The 23,750-nt window shown below is 41.6% G+C and overlaps 1 protein-coding gene across 1 annotated transcript in view; it reads left to right on the top strand.

Moving 5' to 3' along the window:
* LOC106935466 (sodium/potassium/calcium exchanger 3) overlaps positions 1-23,750 on the top strand; it is a 41,612-nt gene that overhangs the window by 9,180 nt on the left and 8,682 nt on the right. The window contains exons 2-7 of the mRNA XM_015015945.1: positions 1,196-1,318; positions 14,988-15,064; positions 18,919-18,993; positions 19,511-19,595; positions 20,743-20,846; positions 23,608-23,682. Of these exons, the coding sequence (XP_014871431.1) occupies positions 1,196-1,318; positions 14,988-15,064; positions 18,919-18,993; positions 19,511-19,595; positions 20,743-20,846; positions 23,608-23,682 (539 nt within the window). The remainder of the gene's footprint in view (positions 1-1,195; positions 1,319-14,987; positions 15,065-18,918; positions 18,994-19,510; positions 19,596-20,742; positions 20,847-23,607; positions 23,683-23,750) is intronic.

Below are 23,750 nucleotides of genomic sequence, written 5' to 3' on the forward strand. Positions count from 1 at the left end.
TTAACCAGCTTATAGGAATATGAGTTTAATATTTATGATGCAAATAATAAAGTCATGCGGGAGCGCAGCACTCCTCGCCGAACCACTCTAATCATTCCCACTCCTCTTCGTCGCTCCGTACAGAAGGTCGGGACAGATAGGAGGAGGGCGGAGCAGCTGAGCGGCGGCCTCTGCTGCGTTTGCTGCGGCGGAGGTAAAGATAGGTGAGGAGTTCACTCGTCCCCCCAGGCTCGTTGAGCGGCTCCTTCATTCCATCTGAGTCCCTGCTTTGGGTCGGGTCGGTGGTTGGCAGGGTGGAAAAGGGCAGCGCGCTCCTGCCGGGCTCCCTGAAGGATGAAACGAATTCTGTGGAGCTGCTGCTTTCTGGAAGAATGTGCAGATGTAGCCACAGTGGGAGCCGCACTTTGTGGGCTGTGCTGTTGCTCCACTCCCCTCCCAGGAGGATTTTGTTTTGGAAAATCGTGAATTTCCCCGTTTAGTGAGTGAATTAGCAGGTCAGATAAACCCGAAGCATTCCACCAACCCACTTCCCAAACAGACACAGAAGCCTCAAGGCATCCATCATATTTTCCTCTCAATCAACCAGAGCGTCTCTGAAATGAGTTTAGATCAACAGTTCTGACTAATAATGAGAGAGAAAAGCCAAGAAACCTTCTAAAAAATCTCCAGGAGCCAAAACAACATCATCTGTCTGCTTGGAGGAAAGCAAAGTGGTGTGGAAAAGTAATTTTCCTTCAGCACATTTCTTCAGATTTTGTTATTCTAAACAAATGTTAGATATCATGAAAACTGGTCTTTAAAACCACTATATTAGACTCTTAAAACAGGATTTAAACACCTGCACAGACAAAATGGTAACGAAGAAGTTAATCCAGAAGGAAACCTCAGGCTTCTCTGTCTGTAGCGATACTTATGTTGATTATGCTGACAGCTTGGTTTTACCAACAAGAAGCCAGAGCAGACCCAGAAATACCACAGAAGTTCTGGTCCAGAAGTTCTGATCCATATCTGACGACCAGAACTTGCTGCATTACTGCAGGCGAGTCTCTGCACTGCCTCCCATCTCCTTCTCTGTCCTGCAGTTATAGATAGAAATCACACATTATGTCACACCTTAAGTCGTGCATTCAGACTTTCAACTCAAAGTGTTATCAACTTTATGTGAAATTAAATGTTTAAAAATATCTTCCTCCAGATTTTCCCGCCTCGGCTGAGGGCCAGGAGAGACGCGTTGGACGGAAGCTGCTGCAGGAGACGTCCAACAGCAGCCTGGAGGAAGAGGAGATTGATGAAGAGCAGAAGAACTGCACCGCTCCAGGTAAGGCGGGATGAAAGAAAGAGGACACAAGTGTTCTCTGCTTTCCTTTGCTCCAGAATAGAGAGAGGAGGCTAAAATAAGAAAAGCGAAAAGTGGGAAACAAATCATTCTCTCTGTTTCTCCCGTCTTCGGTTCCCCTAATGTGGACTAACCTAGTTTGGACGGTCATATGATTTCCAGCAGGCGGTGAGGCTCATGCTGCTGCCGCTGTGGTTTTCCACAGTCCCCTGCTCATCACTGGGATTATTCTCACCTTCTACTGACTGTCTCCATCTCACCTTCTTCCTCCCTTCATGTTTCCACACTGACGCTGGCGCTGCAGTGACGTATCATCTAACTTTGATGTGTTGCAAAAGGATTTCAGGTGTTCAGGAAACTCAAAGTAGTGTATGGTTCTGAAGTGGAAGGATAATAATAATTCATGATTGAAGACATTTAATTTAAGACTTGCCAAAGTGTCGGATCCGATTCGGACATTCTGATACCGAAAATCAGTAACAATCCCAAAGTCAGCTAAGATGTAGTCAATAGCATGTGGGTGATCACTGACTAACATTGACTCGCTCCATTCGGTATGTTAACCTCAGTTAATATTTCAAAAATTAAATAAAATGCTTAGTTTAGCTCTAAGGCTAACATTAGCATGATGGCTAATCATGCTAATCACTATCATGCAGAGCGACCAGCATGTAGACTTTACCTACAGGATGTGTCTCTGGCATCATCTGGATGTCAACATTTCTACCTGGTTAACACCTTTAGCTCATCCAGGTTGGATGCAGACCATATGAGCACATCATTTTTAATTCTTCCTACAGATTCTCAAATGAATCTACATTTGAACTTTGACTAGACTGTTCTAACACATGAATGTACTTTTATTTAAATCATAACACCAAATGTATTTACAAATCTCTGATCGTTTGCATTTCCTTTTATAAAAATCTCGCTCTCGCTGGAATATTTTGATCAACTCTTCTGACTGATCTGATTGGTTGTGAATAAACAGGAACTATAGGCACTTTGTCGGTTGTTAAGCATTAACAACCCTGTTGTTTAATCCTTAACACAGGGGTCCCCAAGCTACGGCCCGCGGGCCGGATCCGGCCCACCTTCTCATACCAGAGAGCATTCAGTGTTTTTTTTCATGTATTGTATCTTCTGGTTTATAGGTGGATTTTTCTTCAACCACCAGGGGGCTCTTGAGCAGATGTGAAACTTACTTTCCCTCAATGGAATATAGACTAGTCAGTTTCACTCACGGTTTTTTCCATTTGCATTCTGGGTAAAAATCTATGTAAAAGCGCGAATGTGTCGTCGTCGTCGTCGTCGTCGTCGTCGTCGTCCCCCCCCTCGACAGTTTCAAAGACAGAACAGCCCTCCCGCAAACTTCTTTCTCCAAAAACTAAGACTGGCCCCCGACCAGAAAAAGGAACAGCTATGTGGCCCTCGCAGGAAAAAGTTTGGGGACCCCTGCCTTAACAGTTGAGCAGTAATGAGTTACATTTACTCAGTTGCATTGACTAGGGTAACTGTTTGGAGACAAAAATGTTCTCCTCTCCATCCAGTCTGCTGGTTTCAGTGAAGCGATGCTAACTATGTGTTGCAATGTCACATAAAACACCAACAAAACATCCCAGAAGTTTCAGGCTGTGACAAAATGAAAAATAAAACGTTTTAGCGGTGTGAATGCTTTTGTAAAACTAAAACAGGTTTTTGATGTGTGAACTTATAAACACGTATATGAAGGAGAGGATCGGTCACCTCTCTCTCAAGAGTTTGTGTCGCAAAATCATCAACCTCCCGTCTCACTTTCCCAAGGTTACCTGCCTCATCTATAAACGGAGCAGGGGTCAAAGTTCACCCTACCCTTCTCCCTTGCTGATGACGCAGGAGCTGCTCCTTTCCTCCTCTTGCTGCTAAATTTAAAGCGGCCGACCCGGCGGCTTTAACCTGCGCTTCCCTCCTGAGGACAGCGCCGCTCCTGCTCAATAACCTCCATTTGCTCAGAGTCCTGTCCTGCTTTGGTGGGCCGTCCTCTTGGGACGGAGAAACACCTGTTTGGGGGTAATTGTCATCCTTCACCTGATAATTAAGAGAAAGTTAAGGAGATATTTAAAAAGCAATGATTGAAGGAGAAAAAGGTAAAACAAGCATCATAATGTCGACCCTGTGGGTTTGTTTGGTGGGATGTTTTTACTGGGAAGACTGGCAGCTGTCTTAAACGTCGTCCCCTAGTTAATAACTGCTGTCTCAGCAGAACGATGGATTTCAAATTATTTGCAGGCAGCCGGAAACCCTTCACAGATTGATGGACAGCAGTTGCTGCTTCCCTTCAGTCGTCGTCGTCGTTGTTGTCCGTCCCTCTGCTGCCCTAAAGCTGCAAAAAGACTGAAGTCCTGTTTCCATAGAGACACTCACACTGGATCGATACTCCTGATTAGTGTCACCTGACTTCTAGTTTCCATCAAAAATCACACAGAAGTAGCAAGGAGTGACTTTTTTCACCTTAACACACATATATATATATATATATATATATATATATATATATATATATATATATATATATATATATATATATATATACACATATATATACACACACATATGTTTTGTGCATTTTGTACAATTACTGATCTGAGTGGGTTTTTTAAGTAAATGTCCTGTTTTGAATCTGGATCCTCCAGTTAACGATTAATTGATGACTAAAGTAGATAACAATAATTTCATTAGTTATTAATCATGATCAATCATTTCAGTCCTACATAGTTATATAAATTACTCACAGAAAATCTGCCTCCTAGAGCATATCTAAGTTAACTAAAAGAAAATGAGGATTTTGTTTCCTTGGTGCTGATTGGCTGAACCCCAAAGAGTGGCGCTAAGAAGGACTGTAGATGTTAGCTTCTGTTAACAGTTTCCACTGGGTGAATTTATGTTTATTAAAGTATATTTGGTGTTTGAATGATTAAAATGGATATTTTTAGACAGAATTTCAAGTATTTTAGCAATTTGTGAGTGGTGGTGGTCCTAAACACCCACAAATCATTTTTTCATTTCACCTTTCAAATCAAAAAAATATTTTTAAAGTGAACTATTTGAATCCCAGGTGCGTTGTACTTTACTGTTTTTATCTTATCATCCACTGCAGGCCAACTGCTTCTGATCTTGTTTTTATTCTTTACTGACAAAGTGATTGTCTGATCAAACATCTGATCATGTAGGTGCTTCATATGTATTTCCTGAGCGTGCTAGATGATGATGCGAACTCTTCGCTTCCAGCTGATTGTCGCCTGAAATCAGAAACCTGCTGATCGAGAGCTGGGAAGCAGAGGGGAAGGAAGAGCTGCTCGCTAATTTTTCTCCTCTCCAAAACGCCTCCATGAGTTTGATCAGGAGAGCCCCGCTGCTTCTGTTGATTTCAGGCCCTTGTTTATTGCCTTCTCCTCCTCATCACCGCGCCATTTATCAGTCAAGATGGAAAAAAGAACAGTTGTTTCTGGGAATTTGTCTGGGAGTTGCCTTTTTCTGCTAATGAAGTGAAATTCATGAGCTTTTGTTAATGTTAATTAATGAAGAGTTGTTCATTTTAGCACTTCTGAGCCCAGATTTGTCTCAGAGGCATAATGTTTCTCCATCAAAGGATGACAAAAGTGATCTGTAGTTCCCATTAGCTGTAAATATTACTGTAGAGTTTTATACGGCAAAATCCGGCCATTGTAGATAGAAAAAAAAGTTGGACATTTTGCCAAAAAATCTCATTTGAAAAAAAAGGAAATTTCCAAGTCATATTTTTACTAGAAAAAAACTTATTTTGATATTAATCTTAGAAATAAAAAAGGAAATTTCTGAGTTTAAAAAGTTAAAAATCTGCTAGAAAAAAATCAGAAATTTTGAGATTAATATCAGAAATTTTCAAGAACAAAACTTTCTGAGTCACAAAAGTCAGAAATTTTTTACTTTTGTGACTGAAAACATTTCCAAATATCAAAATTAGAGATTAATCCCAAGACATCTCAGAGTTTTTGCCAGAAATGTATTCCCATTTTTCCTCTCTTTAGCAGCCGTGGTAGAACTCCCATGTAAACGCTCGGCGGTGAGCCGGCCTGTGCTTCGGCAGCCCTCCGTTTCCCCTCCTCTTCCTCCTTCCATGTGACTGCTCTCTCCAGGGGTGTTTTCCTCCTCCTCTGTTATTAAAAGCGAGCTGCAGTGACTTAATCGGGGCTTCCCTGTGAGGAATGTGATGTGTGTTGGAGCGCCTGCAGTTTTTGGCTGAAGGTTTTGGAGCAGTATTGATTAATGCGAGGGAGCTGCCGGGTTCTGCAGCGAGTCGCAGAGCGCGTCGGCGTGCTCACCTCGCTTCACGTGGATTTCCTCCCAGCTCTTCCTCACATGTCTGCAGCGAGCGAGTTTGATGAATTAATCAGATCTTAAAAGAAGGACGGGGTCTCACCGTCAGCCCGTCATCAATCAAACCTTAAGCTGGCCCACAGAGCAGTTCGGACCGGCTTCCTCTGAGGAATCGGTGCTTTGGTGTTGCAGTGACATCACTGGGCTGCTGCTACTGATGATGGCAAAGTCCTTTCATATCTGCCAAACGTGCAGCTTGGCAAAGTCATCCTGTTTTGTTATTGCAGGATCAGGAGCTTGGAGCTCAGGGGAACTGGACCAATCCATCACTGCAATTAGCCGAGCCGAGTCAGAACCTTCCCTCTACATCAGCTCCTGCTGGTTCTGGGCTTGTTTTAGCTGCTGTACAAGATTAATCCACGGTGACGTTTTGCCTGTTTCTCACTGCTTTTCTTTTCATTTTCCTCCGGTTTTTCGCTCGGGGGTGTACAGGCAGGCAGGACCAAAGGTTTTTCCTTTAACATGTAGTTGTTTAAATATCTCTGTGGTACAACAAGTTTCAAAGATTTCTGTTGGCAAATATATTAATTTATGAGGAAAAATATTCCATCAGAGACTCACAGAGGAATCAGTGAAGTTATGTCCAGGCAGCAGCCGAAAACAACTCAGATCTGACTTTTTCACTGCAGACTGAACGTCCTGTTTCCATTGTTACATTTGGTATACATTGGTGGGTTTTTACCTTACAGTGAAAGACTGTTTTAAATAAAGTGCATTATTATTACTATTATTACTGTTTATTATTAATGAATAATAATTGTCATACTTAAGCTCAAAGATTATAGTTCAGTAGAAAATGGGACCTCTGGCCATTTTAATTCAGTGATGATTTGTCAGGACGCAAGACAACAAATTAAATCACATCTAATTAGACTGATGTTGTGATTTCTTCCCAGCTTCACTTGTGCCAACAATCTGGCCATGCTGTCTGAAAGAAAGTATTTTAAACTCATAAATCTCTTTGCATTGATTTAACATTCATCTCATCACTGCACAACAATCCAAAAATTTAACAGAAGCAGCAAAGTTTGCGAAACACAACACAGGAGGTTTTCCCCCCTGAATTATGGAGCTCAGATTGTTTACCAGCAGCAGAAGGGACTCGACATGCCTTTAAAGATTTATCCCGCTGCTGCGCCTGCGAGATGCCGAGACTTTCCTGAGTTCAGCAGGCGTCGTCCTGTTACTGCTGCAGTCCCAGGAGCCTCAGAGGACACGCAGGCTTCCAGTGTTTCTCCACGGTTATAAACTACTTACAGCAGCACTGACATCAACAAGCTCCATCCAGACTGACTCTGCATTTCAACCAATGTTTAACCTTTAAATCACAATGCTGTTAGAAATGGTTCCAAAATGTCATTAACTGCCTGACTAACTGATTTTAATGCTGTTTTTGTAAACAGATGAATTCTAGGAGCAAAACCAAGTCCTATAATCAATGTGATCCCATGAGTTGTTGTTACCTTAAAATGCAGCATCTTACTGTAGAGTCCCTCCAAGGATAGTCACTAATTTAAACTGGGAGTAAAGCCAGATGTGTTGGGAAGCGTTATGATCTCAGCTGGTTATCGATATTATAAAGCAGCAGGTATATTCAGTGGTGCTTCACCGGCTGCAGACATTAGTCAAATGGGCTCAGCTGAGAGATCTGCTACCATCTACTCAGTAAGGAAAGTAGCTATTGGCTGTAATAAAGTTGTTTGAATTTACATAATTGGTCATATAAATCAAATAAGCAAGTAAAACACACCTTAAATATGCAGAAGCCCATTACATGTGAAGTTATTCATCTCGATGATGTACAGTTCTGCATTTTTAATCTAATTATGTGTTTATTTATATGTTCCCTTCATGCAGTATGCTATAATCTTTTAAAATGTTTTAATAATATTTCCCCAGGCTTTTTGAAGATGCTTTAATACATTTATTTACTCTTTCACTCTTTGGTCTGATGCATTTTCAGAGGATTATGATGATTTTTGCATGAGTAGAACCATAAGCTGAAAAGTTCACAAGTGCAATATGAACATAACCACTGTTATTATACCTCATCCTGCAGTGTCCAAAAATTTAAACATTTTTAATCTTTTCTGTTGAGTGCTGCTTGCTTGAACAGCATACAGTTTGTTGCTAACACTAATTGCCCACAGACACATTCAGATTAACTGGAAAAATATAGAATTTTATAATATTAAGATCATAATAAATAATAATGTATAAATTTGTAGCAGATATCTTTGCTTTTAAGCTAAAGGTGGTTCAGCAGAAGTATTTATTCACTCAGTGTGACTGAATGAAAATGTTTAATTGGTAAGTTTTCCTTCCACTTTGCAGGATGAAGTTCAGCAGATGATCAGCAGCAGGATGTCGTCTCTCAGGTTCTGTCAGACTTTTCATTTCCTCTCCTGCAGACAGAGTAGGACTGTCTCCTTTCCTTATTCATTTCAAGCACAAACTGCAGAATATTTGGTCATGGTCCAGTTCAAAGCCTGCACTGACAACATGCAAAGTAGCCAAAGTCCAAGAAGAAACCCAGATTTTTTTGAAGAAGTGAAAGTTTAAATTGGAGAGAAAATCCCCATCGTTGTTGTGGACGGTGATATCTGAGCTGGAGCCTCGCCAGCGGCGGCCGTCAGGCGCAGCGCTGCGTCCTTTTAACACAACTCTGCAGATGTGTCTGAACTTTCATTTCAAAGCTGAGCGGGCGTCCTGCTGAGGTCATTGCAACATGAGATTAATGTGTTACTGTAAAAAAGCCAACAACCCCGGACATGACTGAAGTTCTCTTTTAGCTCATATCCAGATCCTGCAGTTTCTTCCAAAGCGTTTATTTATAGTCTCTGATGACTCACCATGTTTCACACACTGTGTGTGGAAGTACCTCACAGCCTTCATTGATGCGTCTCATCACTTAACTGAGTTTAGATCACCTCTCTGCTGCGCCTCATGTGAACGCTGCAGTCACTTCGTCTACAGATGAGTCACCAGGAGGTGAGCTCTGTCCACAGCCAGGCTGCGGCGCTCCAGAGGAGGCTGCGCCGCCTGGGTTGCCATGGTTTACCGGTGACTCACCGCCGTTACGCCGAGAGGCCGGGGTCTTGCCCGGACTCTGCCACGTGAGCTCCGCCGCACCGACTGATCTGGTTGTTGTGTGTTGAGAAATGCAGCATAGATGCTGGATGCGGTTGCCACGGAAACAGCTTCTAACAAAACACGCTCTGATGCTCTCTGAGGTGGAGAGCTCTGCTGTTTTCTGTGAAGACGCAAATAACTTTACAAGTTTATCCCTGAGGAGTCGTTTGTTTTGAATGATCATCTTCAGACATCCGGTTTTCTGGCTTCATGGTGGAAGAAGCCACTGATGAGATCAGAAAACAAAACCACCGCCTCATACAAGCTGCTGATGAAACATACTCATTATGATGGACACCGTTAACTAAAAAATGAGATGCGCTAACTCTAAAACACTAATCTTAAACATTAATTATAGTTAATGCTAAGTGCTAAACTTTCGCTTTTAGGGAAAGTTAAGTGTGCTAAACCTTTTCAAAATTAGCGAAAATGCTAAACAAGGACTTAGCTCAGCTATCAGCATATTAGCAGAAGTGTAGCCACCAGTGAATTTAAGGAGTCAGGTTCCACACAGCTGACAGCCGCTTCCCTTTAAACAGAACATGATGGATGGACGTCGTCATTTCATCTGATTTCTGTTCAGAAGTAAGATGGACTTTCAGTAAAAATGGATGCAAAGTAATGCTCAGTGTATTTTTACCATCCATCATCATCCATCTTCTCACTTCACTTCACTGCTGCTGCAGCTGTGCATTCATAAACTAAGACTCCACACACGTGATGACTGAGGACACAGAGGGGAATCTGTCACATTCACACCGGGCAGAAAGGAGCTCCATCCTTGCACAAGCGCACGCCACATGCACGCCGCGGGCCGCAAAGAGGAGGCTGAGGGGGAACAAAGCAGGAGACCTTAAATGTCACACATTACTCAGCACGGTAACTACGATGGCGTGTCAGCCCACATCATCGTCACGCCCCCAGAGCCCCACTGAGCATGTGCAGAACAGGCCCCCAGCCGTCCATGTGCGCTCAGAATTTGCATGGGAATTGCACGAGGGGAAACTTGTAAACAGGCCCCCAGCGGTGGCAAAAGATGCTTTAATGATTTCTTTGTGTCTTTGTGTGTTAACGCCGGCCCCTGCTGTTCCTCTGGAAGGGGTGAAAGGTCGGCAGCAACATGGCTGAACTTCAGAAGACATTCCACACTCTTCAATTAAAGTTAAATCGCTATTTTCTTTTTTGTCTTTCTCCAAGCTGAAGGATGCAAAACATAAAATTCTGCAGCTGTTGGAGTAATCCGTCATTTTCATCCAGATGAATGGATTGAGAGAGCAGATAACAGGTCTGATAAACACAAACTGCTGGATGTTTGGAGATAAATTTGTTTTTCCAACAGCTGCCTGACGCTTCAGCACACAGCTGTTGGAAAGTCAATATTAGTCCTGCTTTTCTCTTTTTTTCTGTCCTGCACGCTTCAGCGAACGTATTCTCTTCGGATATAAAATAAGCTTTCTTGCCAGCTGTGGCGTATATTTATGCATCATTTAGACACGTGCGTTTTAGAGCCGCTGGAAAATGTTTGCATGGATGTGGGTCCTCCGCAGGGCGATGAGACGAATGCAAAAACAGGGATGAACGGATCAGAATCTGACAATTCTGTCAAACAGAACCTCATCAGCTTGATTTTAAATCACTCCAAGGATTTCCCAAGAAAGAAAAACATTCACAAACAGTTAATAAGCCAGAACTCAGCGGCACCAATCGGCTGCTTTCTGTCTGGCTTGTAAATGTTTGTCTGGGTCCACAGACTTCCCGCTCCTCAGCAAAACTCCTCCAACACATCCAAGGGGGTTCCTGAACCACCGGCAATAAAATGTCAACTTCCTTTTGTTCATGGCTTTTCTGTGGAGCGTAACTCCAAAATATGCACTGAAAAGTCACCTATTTATAATTATTTTTTAAATATTCAAAGGAAAATTAGGCTTGAGAAGCTGAAATACCTGAACTAGCAAAACAGCCAATTTAGGAAAACTATTTAAATGCTTGACCTCACAAAGCTCCACCCATTTACCCATAGCTCCTCCCCAGCTAAGCTCCGCCCACAGAATGCCCCTCCCCCACATTTCACCATTCAACTAAATCACTTTTGATAACAATATTCAATTCCCTTTGTCATGAAATGATAAAATGTTTCTTGTTGTCATTGTGGACTAGAATTACCGCATCTTTATTCTTTAGACTCTTAAGTGTGATTAATAATAAAATAATTCTTGATTATGTTGATGATCATAATCATCAACTGAAGTCTTGACTTCACTGTTGATCCTAAATAAATCAGAAATAATAACAAATCTCTCTATGCTTTTGTTTCTCAGTCCTTCACATCTGATTTTTGGTTTGTGAATATTAATACACACACATTAATACACACACACACACAGATACACCCCATCCTTACTCGTCTCTGCTCCCCCTACACCAGTGATACATGTCCATCTCCATGGCAACAGTCAAAAAGCGTTATGTCATAACTTAGAGTGGAGTTGTGCAGGATTTACTTCTTTTTTTTTTTCTTTCACTCTCAATCCTTGACACACGCGTCGGAAAGTTTCCCTCCCCCTCGGCGCTCCGGCAGAGCACACGGAGCCTCGGCGGCGTTACGTAACAGTCCCGTCCGCTTACCGAGAGGCGATGACATCATCAGCCATCACAGAGATGATGGGCTGGGCAGCGGTTGAAAACATTAGGAGGGATGAATATCCTAACCCTCCAGCTCCTTCAGTTTCATTTTTATGGCCCATGTGTGAATATAAGATTTAAATTTTCCTTTAGTGAATGATTGTCTTATTTTCTTTGTTCTTAGCTCAGTTTGACTTCTTTGCAAAAATGAAAAAACTTGTGTTTGTTTGCTGTTTATCCTTCATGACCCTGAACCAAAGTCAGGCTCTTCCTCTTTATTTTTCTTGAATAAATTGAAGCTGTGAATCTCCAGAGAGGCTGGAAGGTTTGATCCCTCTGCAGTCTGAACATGATCTCTAGTCCAGTTCCTCTTCCTGCTCTGCCACTCGGTCCTTCATGCAACATGAAGCAGAACAGTCCAGAGCCATCGTCGTCTGAGGGGAAATCTTCTGGACTCCTGGTGCCTTTGAGCTACCTCAGCAACCTCTGCCAGATCGCTAACCTCGGCCTCCTCGGTGCGGGACGCGGCGCGTCGTTTGATGGGAACAGTTTTGTTCCTCTCCTTTCTGTTGTAGAGTCTGCGTAAAGCAGAAGCCAAGGTGCAGCAGACGTCAGAGGCTGAATAGGAGTGATCCAACAGAGACGAGGCCATGCTGCATCCTGATTGGGCGCTTGTCCTCTGTGGCTCACAGCGGCTCTGCTAAATGAGGCTGGGATGATGCTGGCAGCAGCGAACACGTTCCCCTGTGAACCGACGCCTGATTGCTGATTGATACATTGACGGCAGCTGATTGTGCGTCATGAGGAAGGAGGAGAACAGGAAACGATCTCGCTGTTCTTGTTTGAGTTTGTTTCAGGGAGTTCTGAGTTGGTTGCTTCAGGCAGCAGGAGTCATTACCAGCCGCTGAAGCTTCAACCCAGTGACCCCATTCACAACTGGACTGATTACTAATTAAAAAACTCTCCAAACACTCTGATATGTCAGCAGGAAGACAGAAGGAATATTGTCAGCTGAACTGCTGTGTTTTAGTAGCATCTTTAGCTCTGGAAGGCCTCATCCATCCCTCCCTCTCTCCTTTCTCCTACCATGAATAATCCACAGACATCGTGTATTTCCTCCGGTCTCCAAACATCATCCATAATGCACCACATCTCGGCTTCGCCTCTGCTTGTTCTACATTGCCTAACATCACTAAGTGTTTGTCCTGGCAGCTGTGGCTGCAGCGTTGCAGTGACCCCCTTTTCATTCTGGGGACAGCAGCCTTTCTCCGTCTGCCTCCCGGAAACACTCACTCCATTCTGACCTGCTCATGTTTAAATACATATTATTTCCTAAAAAATCTGTCTAATCTGAGATTAAATGGTTCAGTTAAAGAACAGAATTCTGCTGCAAAGCGAGCTCTGGTTGCTGGAGGTTGTAAGGTAAGGTAATTTTATTTATATAGCACATTTTCAGCAACAAGGTAATTGTTGCTGAAAACAATTAGAGAATACTGCGCTTTGCAAACGTTTTCATACCTACTGAACAGTTTGTCACATAATAACCATTAACTTCAGTGTGTTTCATGTGAGAACAAGAAAAAGCATTGCATAGTTGTAAAGTAGAAAAACGACACATTGAATTAGCAATAACATACAATAAAACTGAAACTGAGTGGAAGAATCAAAAGAATCACCATCTGCAAACACAAATAAGGAGTTTTCTGAAATCTCCACTTTGGACACCAGTCACATAAAGAAGTGTGGTTTGTATCACTGAACTGCACACATTTATTAATATGTTTGAATTCATTGATATTTATTGATACGCTCAATGAACAAACAGTGGGAAAAATAGCAATCACAATGATACAGACTGTTTTGGGGGGTTTAAACATCATTAATGGTGACGACAAATTAAAATTCTTATCACGATACGAGTTTTATCATGATAAATGATACGATAAATGCCCAGCCCTTCCTGCAATCAGAGGGAGTTTATGTAGGAACACATAAACTGTTGCGTCTGACTCGGTGAAGTGGAACCTGTCAGTGTTGATGTGTAAAAACGCCTTAAATCTGCAGCTCTTCTCCATCCCTCTGGCTGATCTCCGCCGGGACTCTGGGCTTCACGCTTTTTGGAGACATGATGAGCTCTTTGGGGTTTCGCTTCTTAGTGGGATTTTTCCTGAGTGTTGAGCTGAATTTTGCTTCTTGACTTGGAGCCTAAATCTGTGATGTGCTTGTTTGTTTGCCAGCCTGGTATCTGGGCTGGATGGAGCTCACACCAGCTCCTAGCAGTTAATATTAAACACATCCAGCTGTCACCTTTAGATGACTGTGTGCTCTGTGGCTTTTTACAAGCTGCTCTGGGTTGTTTCAGGCTTGTGAAGTCTTCAGCAGAACATAAAGCTGAGGAGGGCTGCAGAAAGTTGGAAATGTGGGAGAAGAAGGCAGTGGGAAAGTTGTAAACTATTATTTCTGTTTCATGTTGGAACTGAAGATCCATGAAAATGGAGGTGAAATAAAAAAAGCTCTACACACAAACAGATTTCTCCTTTCAGTCTCATCAAAGGTTGATTACATTCACCTTATGGGCTTTTAATGTTCCAGAAAGAACCCGGTGTTCCTTCACAGCCTGTAAAACGCTGGAATGTTTGCAGTTAGATTATTTTCCAGATCAACGCAAATAAGAAAGAAGAAAATAAAATGTATGGAAACATCCATCCATCCTTCCTTCCTTCTAGTGCTGGGTCTGTCGCAGACGTTTCGGGTGTTTGTAGTGAATGACGGGAGCCGGCTCCTCGCTCAGGGCCGGTTTTACTATGAGGGAGGGGCTACGAACACATCAGCACAGCGAGCCACAGCTAACAGGACGGAGGGAGAAAGCGGACATTTTTCTCCATGTTGCTGCTCAGCTCTCACTCTCAGTGGCTCCGCCCTGCCACGTTCTGATTGGTAGCATGACAGCTTTGTGGCCAATCACATGTGAGGATGTGGGATCATACCATTATGTGAAAACAGAAGGGGGGCAAACCTGGCAGCTTTTTACTCATTTGTTGAATAAAAATTAAAAGTTGACTGAAATATTATTCAAAAGTAAAAATGCCTGCTTCTATAACTGAAAAAATACATATTCCTTCCTTCCTTTGTTCCTTCCTTCCTTCTTTCCTTCCTTCCTTCCTTTCTTTGTTCCTTCCTTCTTTCCTTCCTTCCTTTTTTCCACATTTCAATGTCAAACTTCAAATTTGGAGTCATACAGTCTGAAGAATGATCTGGTTTTCCAATCCAGATTTAACAGGAATAAAAATCTTTGCCTGTTCCAAACATTTGTTTTCACTGCTAATTAACTTCATTTATTTTTATTAACTATATAATAAGATCCCTCCTAGTTTCTCCCAGGATTTTTGTTGTTCCTTCCTGTATTATTCTTCCACAGAGAAACCTGTTTCCTGTTCCTTACTCTCAGGCTTGTTTTAGGGAAACGTTTTCTGTTCTAACTGCAGGTTTCTGTCTCTTCCAGCTGTACACGAGTTTCCAACCGACTTCTTCACAAACAAGGAGAGAACTGAAGGAGCCGTGGCTCTGCATGTGCTCTGTGTAAGTCCAATTTCATTAGCATGAGCTAACAATAAAAGCAAACTTTTGGCAGTTTGTTTTGTTTGGTTGAATGAGGGAATGAAGGAATTCTTTTGTTTTTCATTCAGTGAGTTTTTTTTCATTAGGAGGAATGAAATAGAAATTTAAGTGAACATAAATAGAAAATAGTTATAAAAAAGATTTTGTATAATAAAAGCAAAGTCTTAACTGCAGCTAAGCATCTTAGCAGGTTGAGGTCTTTTGTAGAATAGATTTTACTGTAAGATTTTATTTTATTTCTTGCTCTAAAATCCAGAGAATAGAAATACAACACTGTTTCTTAAATGTAACCATAAAACATACATTTTACAGTTTATTTAGTAAAACTGCAAACATTATTTTCCGTTCTTTGAATGTTGTGTTACAGTAGTTACAATTTGATGCTACGAGTTTAGTCTTTGTGTTTGATCTCGGTTTCTTCACAAATTATTTCTGATCACTTTTAAAGTCGTCCCGTTAAGCTCCGCCCCTTTCCCAGATTCCACCAAATCTGAACGTAAACGCTGTCAGTGGCGCCTGAACAGGCTCAAGGCCCGATAAATCCTTTCTGTGAAAGTCCAGTGTGTTTTTAAAACTTGGTTTAAACTTGGTTTACTAGTCTGTAACATATTTTTATTCATGTAAGCTTTATTTATTCCTCGTTTTTAGAGCTTGATTTGTTATCAGTTTGTACCTTCATCTTCACTCTGTTGCTTTTTTGAGTTGATAGGTGATCTAAATCCTCATATTCTGGGTTCTGCCTGCTTTCTGTTGGTTCAGACATTAAGATCAGGAGGAATGTGAAGAGTAAGACTGGTTTCCCTGTAAGGCAGAAGTTTCTGTGTTTATGCAGAAAACTTGGGATGCATTTAAAGCTCCTCTTTCCTGTGGAGTTTCCTCAAGGATTAACTCTTGGCCCTTTCTTTTTTTGTTTTATCTTCTCCTTTTAGGGTTGATGGGTTTTAAACTTCACTTGGATCATTTTTATTATAAGGTCTTTGTTTACTGGCAGTGTGTTTTTCCAGTTTGCAAACCGTGTTGACAGCTCTGCTTGCACCTACTGAGTCACTTTATTACTGTTAATCACACAGTAGCCGTGCAAATCCTCTGCCTGTTAAACTCCAGATCCCTAAAATAAAAAAAACAATCCGCCTTTCTGACCAATCAGAAGCAGGCTGTGTATAAGTGTGCTTGGCGGGTTTCTCTCCACCTGCAGCTGCTCGTCTCCAGTGAAAACCAAACAGCACCTGGAATGCTTGCATCCCTGCTAATTTAGTGGATGAAGATGGAAACAAACAGGCATTTAAAGCCATGGAAAATAACATAAATGTGAACAGATGCCACATCGCTGCGCAGCTCATGTGGCCTGAATAACGCAGCATTTGCTGCAGCATATGGTCTTTGTTCAGGGATTTTGACTCAAACACTGGATTGAATCCAGATGCTTCCATTTTTCTAAAGCTGCTATTAAGAGATTTTAATAAAGACGTTTATCCATTTGTTTCTAGAATTAAAATAAAGAGAACAGATAATCTCTGAAATGTAATGTTCTGCCTTCTTCGCGGCTGAAATTCAGAACATTAAAGTCGCCTTCAGCTGTTTTCACTCATAAAGCAGACAAAAAATCAGACGGTGTGCAGCCACTCATCGTGGTATGACTAGTGTTTCTGCTATCTGACCCAAACTGGTGAAAGAAAACTGCTGAGGATGTTCAGGAAAAACTCAGGAAATGCTGATAAACTGGAAACTTTTGTAGAAGTTAATCCTTTCTCCAGAAGCTCCACCTTTAAACTCGACTGACATTTTCAGCTGAATGCAGTCTGAAGAGAAGCTTCTGAGACATTTGGCCAAACAAGAAGACTGTTTGGATGAGTCAAGATTAGGCTTCAAAGAGAAGAGCCAACTGTCAGGCATGGTGGTGGTGGTATCATCCTGAGGACTTGTTTAAGTCTACTGAAACTGATGCATTGCTGAAAGTGGATGCATTGGAAGGAATTAAGGGAGAACCTAATAATCAGATTAATCATCATTAATTGGTTATTGAAATAATCGTTAACTTGTGTATATAAACTCCAAAAAGGTCAATTTGCTGAAACAATGATCTCAGAGCCGTAATTAAACCAAAGCTGTACAAAAAAAATACAAACATTTGCATTTAAAATTAAATTATATTTATATTCTACTGAAAACTCATCAAGTTGCAGTTTTAGCTTCAAATAGTGTAAAATAAAAAATCTCCTATTGAGCGCCTTTTGCTTTCCAATTATTAAATTGGCTAATTGAAAAAAAATGACCAACAGGTCGTCCCTGCAGTGTACTGATGTGAAGTCAGGCAGAAAGGTCTGAGCTTTTCACATGTTGATGTTAGAAGTATTTTTGCTACAAATGATCCAGTGTTTGATAATGGAATGTTTATTTTATTATTTAAGAAATGAATTGAATCATTCTATTTGCATATGCTTATGTATTTCTACTGTTGTATGACAAACCAATTTTTTATCTGATTAATCATCAGAATAATCAATTAACCTGAACTTCACTGAAAATATGAAATCTATGCTTAAAACCTGAATCATCAGCTGGAAACTAAACTGTTTAAATGAACATCTGACCAGAATGATGCCAGACATTTGTTGATGCCAACAACAAAAGGTTTGGTCAAGTAGAAACTTTTTAAAGGGACATTTGACCAAATATTAGAGGAAAAAACACAAAAGCAGCACAAAGACTGAAATAAATCTTCAAAAGCTCCAAATTAAGATCAGATGCAGCATCTCTGACTGGTCATGAAGTCTTTGATCTGAGGATCACATGCTTGACTCTCACACACATCTCACTGAGAGGTTCAGCTGTGTTTTCAAACCTGATGACTCTTCATTTCTCACTAAAGTGACTCACAGCTAAACACAGTTAGCAACGTTCCTGTAAACAGCCTGTGAGCTTCTTACTGTCATGTGTGGAAATGTAGAGATTCCTTTGTTCACATTTCATGTCACTAAAACATTCCACAGGATTTCTACTTCCTCATCATCTGACGTTTATCAGTGAGTCCAGGATGGATGGATGGATGGATGGATGGATGGATGGATGGGTTGGTGGATGGATGGATGGATGGACGGACGGATGGATGATGGATGGATGGATGGATGGGTTGGTGGATGGATGGATGGACGGACGGATGGATGGATTGGTGGATGGATGGATGGATGGATGGATGGATGGATGGATGGATGGATGGATTGGTGGATGGATGGATGGATGGACGGATGGATGGATTGGTGGATGGATGGATGGATGGATGGATGGGTTGGTGGATGGATGGATGGATGGATGGATGGATGGGTTGGTGGATGGATGGATGGATGGATGGATGGATGGATGGATGGATGGATGGATGGATGATGGATGGACCGACGGATGATGGATAGATAGATTTCTCAGTAGCTCCCCCTGCTGGGCTCTTTAAACTCGGAGCTCAGCTCCTTATTTGAACAGATCGTAGTTCTGTTGCTCATTCAGTTTTATTGATCCATGAACGATGAACTTCTCTTAACTGGTATGAAATCAGATCAGTGACTCATCAGCCTCACTGATTAATTACAGTAACAGCAGGAATCTAAACGTTTTTCTCCACTGAAACATTCAGAGCAAAGGTTTCTGAATATGATAAATATGACCATTATAAAGCACCAGCTGATGAATCAGAGGCTTCCTCAGACAGACTGCTATGGAGCTCGTCTTCATCAGGACTTCTCACCCGGCTTCACGTGGATGAATCACATCTCACATGCTTCTCACGCTTCGCTTCTTCCTGTAATATTTATCTCTCATCGCAGACCGTCTACATGTTCTGCGCTCTGGCGCTGGTCTGCGATGACTACTTCGTCCCTTCCCTGGAGAAGATCTGTGAGGTATGAGGCAGCAACACTTTGTCACACAGCTCCGATGTGGAAGAAAGTTTGTCACTTGTTAAAATAACTGAGAAACTCTGGATTTTTCTTTCTTAAATCTAAAGGAATTTGGATTCTAAATTTAGATTTAAGGCGATCTTGAGAGATCATTTTCCATGTTTTCTACAGATTTCTAGAAATTAGTAAAAACACTGCTGAAGCCCTAAAAGAAAAATTTGAAAGATCTTTACAACTTCAGGGAGAGACGGATCGGATGGACAGATTTTTGATCAGCTGGGTCTCTTTGAAGATTAAAAACATCTCCAAAGACACCAGAAGATCAAATACATTTATCTCCTTTTTCTTTTGGTTTTCACTTTGGGTTTCCACCACCTGGTTTTCTCCAGCAGTGTCAGACTCATAAAACCCCGTACTGCTGCTCGTTGGCGCAGGACTGAGCTCCTGTTAGATTTCATCAGAAGAGTTGAAGCTGCAGCTGTTTTTTCCTAACGCTGCCTTTTGTCCTGTGTTCCCTCAGCGCCTCCATCTGAGCGAGGACGTGGCAGGAGCGACCTTCATGGCAGCTGGCAGCTCGGCTCCAGAGCTCTTCACCTCTATAATCGGTAACATCAGGGAGGTCCAAACCTCCATGGACCGCCACACACTCTGCAGCGTCTCCTGGCTTTAGCTCCACATTAACCTTGTCTTATGTAACGACATTCACTGATGGCGTCTGATGTGTCTGACTTAGAAACGACAGAGAGCTAAGAGTCCCTGACCTCGTGTTCAAAGAGACGAGTTCTTATGGTTTGTTTATGGAGAATAGTTCTGGGAAATCTTTTGTCCCACTCATCTCTCCCAGCTTCATTCATTAAAGGATTGTCTGGACTTTGTGTCCCTAAAACAGGAGAGTCTAATCCACAAAGCCCTCGTCAAGTTAATAACTTTTCATGCTCGTACTTTTGACCACATTTAAATGATTAAAAACTGTGTACAACACAGAACAACACTTAAAACTATTAAATCTTTCACTGAGTGATACAATCTCACAGAAAAATGCAGTAAGATCCAGTGCTTGATTTGTTAATAAGTTATATGTTAGACTTTAAATGTTTTCCTGTAACATTATTTCACATTATAAGGAAGTTTATTTATAGGTTTTTTACTCATGTTTCTACGGAAGCCCTGAAGAACCAATTTTTTAAATTGACTCAGTTTTCAACAACTTTAGAGGTCATCTGCACGCAAAAATAATTTCATCTATCCATTTTCTTATGGCCGTCGGTGCCAACGAGTGAGAGGTGGGGTCACCCTGGACAGGTCGCCAGTCTGCAACATACAGACAGACAGGACAAACAACCATGCACACACACACACACACACACACACACACACACACACACACACACACACACACTAACACCTAAGGAGAATTTGGACAAACCAATCAACCTGACAGTCATGTGTTTGGACTGTGGGAGGAAACCGGAGAGAACCCAGCATGCACAGTGAGAACATGCAAACTCCATGCAGAAAGACCCCGGGCCGGGAATCAAACCTTCCTGCTGCAAGGCAACAGTTCTACCAATGCTCCACTGTGCAGCCTGCAAAAATAATTTTCTAGATTAAAATATTTTAAAGTTTTTTAGGTTGTTTTTTTCCTTGTGGAACGTTGTTTCTGAACGGGGAAATAACTGTGACACACAAACGTTGACCAGCCGTGCTTCTCCATGAATCCTGCTGCAGTCGTTCATGTTTCTGCCTCCTCAGGCGTGTTCATCACCAAAGGAGACGTCGGGGTCGGCACCATCGTGGGCTCCGCCGTCTTCAACATCCTCTGCATCATCGGCGTGTGCGGCTTCTTCGCTGGCCAGGTAGGACCTCACTGCTGAGCCGGTGGCGTTAGATAAGGGGAGTTAAGAAAGATTCAATCAAAGGTAGGATGTTTATATATTACTGATGTGACCTTTAGAAGAGCTATAGCTTGAAATCAAAGACGGTGGCAGCAGTACAATAGAAGTAAGAAATACTGCCACCTACAGGTGGTTGGTTTGTCTTCAGTGTAATAAAAGAATAAACAAAGTTAAGTACAAAGTACATTTCTAATACAAGCAAAACAACCAAAAGAAGAACAGTAGCAAAGTATATTGATTCATCCAAACTCAACCAGTTCTGTGGAAAATTATTCATCTGTGTGAAAACATGCAGGATTCTGTTGATTTTGTGTGAATTTCTGTGATTTGTGAAAAACTTTAGTGACTGATTTGATGAGATTTCTGGGAAGATAAATGACTATATAGAAAAATGAGCTCATTTCCAGATTGATAAGCAGTTAGTTACTCCTCTAAGGCCGACATGTTTCTGCCCTGCCATTGTGTTCAAACACACCTGTTTGCTCCAGACAATCAAACCAACAAATCGTCTGCTGTTACAGATTCCTGTCGCTCAGCTGTGTGGTCCTTTAGTTTCTGTAAAAGTCGGGATTTGTTCCACTTTGCTGCTGCGTTTCAGCACAACTCTGATCATTTTAATACAGACACCGTAAAGCTGCTTGCTTTTGATCATCTCGGGTTCCACATAATGAGGATCATGTTAATATTTTTGAAGTCCTGATGCATAAACATGTGGTATTGTAGGAGATTTTATCATTTTTTAGCCCGACTACCTGCCTTGCATGAGAAGTTTGCCCGGAGCAGCTTCTCTCTGATGCCATCTGACGCGCCACTGATACGGAAATGAGTTGAGCTCAAGGATAAGCTCTCTGCTCTTAAAAGTATATCTGAACTGCAAGCAGTGATGCGACCGATTGCATATTATGTAATTGTGCTGAGATAATGACCGTCTAATGGAGCAGGGCCGGTTCGGTTCAGATCCAGGTTCTCCCCTGCTGTCTGCTCTCCTCTCATGTCGGTTTCTCTGCAGACTCTTCTGTGCTATAAAATGCAATGAAAGCACATTGAAGCTTTATTATTATTGTTCTTCCTCGACCTGTGATTTCCCAGCTGGGCGTGGAAGGTTCAAAATGTGATGTTTTTCCCCTCCTCTGATTCGCTGTGTGGAAGATTTATCCGCTTCATTGTTTGCTCCTGTGTCCTGTTGGGCTGCAAAAGGTCAACAAACTCACCGGCACGCCAATGATTCAGAGCGGGTGGCTTTTACAGTGGCGGTGCTTTCGGAGGTCAACGTAAATCTCCAATATGTCATCAGGTGCAGGAACAGAAGAATCAAATACAAGAAAATTTATTTTTGTAATTCCAATTTGCACAATTATGTAGCCAATGGAAGCACAGCCAATGAGACACAGTCGGACAAATTGGGATGATTACAGGAGGGGATTCTGAGGCACGATTTGTAAAGTTACTGTAAAGATGAACAGCAATAATTTGGGTTATTTAATCTATCAGAGAACATAAAACTAGTGCTTCATTTTTCAGTCTTATTTTCACCGTGTTTATTCATTTATAAATGTCACTGTTTCAAACTAAATTTGAAGTTAGAAAGCTCAATGTTTAGTAAACTAGCTCCGTATTTAGCGTCATTTCAGTTTGAGGTAAGACACAGGTAGACCCAGGATGAAGATGATGATGGTTTTAATAATGAAATCCACGGAACAGAACAAGACGAGCTCAGATATACACACGACGGTACAGGGAAACAGGCTGGTTACACACGAAGCACGACGGGGATCCGACAAGACAAAGACAAGAAGTGGGACCAAATACACTGGGAGGGTAATCAAAGAAACGAGACACAGCTGGGATCAATCAACAGGGAAGACAGAGACTCACAGGGGAACAGGCTAATAAACACAGAAAAACCTCAAAATAAATACGCAGAAAACACAGATCACAACATAAATCAGACAATGAGCCGTTTTACGGCAGCACAGACGTTTATAACTGTGACATTTATAAACGAGTGAATAAGCTTGTGAAAATATGACCCCCATTTTTTTCTCTAAGTTCTAAAACAAATTTTTTGGCCTGAACCATAATGTGATAAATTCTTTCTTTTTTCACAAATCTGTCCATAAGCTGCTTTATAAACAGACAGGATATGAGAGTTTCTGCAGGTCTAAATCCAAACTGAATCCTTCACTTCGTTCCACCATTCTAACTCTCACCCTGTGCTGTTATATTGACACAGCCGTTTTAAAAATCATAATTATAAATATAAGCTACTGAACATTAAACAGACAACGCCCAGAACAAACCCAGACTTTGCTGCTGCGCTCACAGGAGGTTTTCTAAGAACTCGTCCATGTGCTTAGATTTCATACCAAACATGTTTTCTCTACAAACCGTGATGCAGACAGAGTCCGTCAGGTGAGCTGGTGATCCTTCAGCATCGTCCGTTACACGGCTGGTTTTACTCTGCAGTAACAATTTAACCACAGGATGGGTCATAGTAACCAGATGTAAGGGCTTCCTGAAACATATGAGAAAAACATATCATACTCAAAATCTCAATGAACGTTTTAAATTTACAATAAATATCTGTTTTGTCATTTAAAGTTGACTTAAACTTGTTAAAAGTCTAAGACAGTGAAATGTTTAATGTGAATGAACCATGTGACTATAGGATTTCTCTATAAGATGTTTCAAACGTTCTCGTCACTGTGGTTTCTCTTCCCAGGCTGTGAAGCTGTCTTACTGGGCTCTGCTCAGAGACTCCATCTATTACACATTTTCCATCATAGCACTGATTGTGGTAAGATCTTTTTCTGTGGATTCTTGTAGACACACCTGGTTAATCTGGAAACATAGCAGCAGAACCTT

Source organism: Poecilia latipinna, unplaced genomic scaffold, assembly GCF_001443285.1.
Source record: "Poecilia latipinna isolate Pla-1442-1.1 unplaced genomic scaffold, P_latipinna-1.0 Scaffold1968, whole genome shotgun sequence".
In the NCBI taxonomy this organism is placed as follows: domain Eukaryota; kingdom Metazoa; phylum Chordata; class Actinopteri; order Cyprinodontiformes; family Poeciliidae; genus Poecilia; species Poecilia latipinna.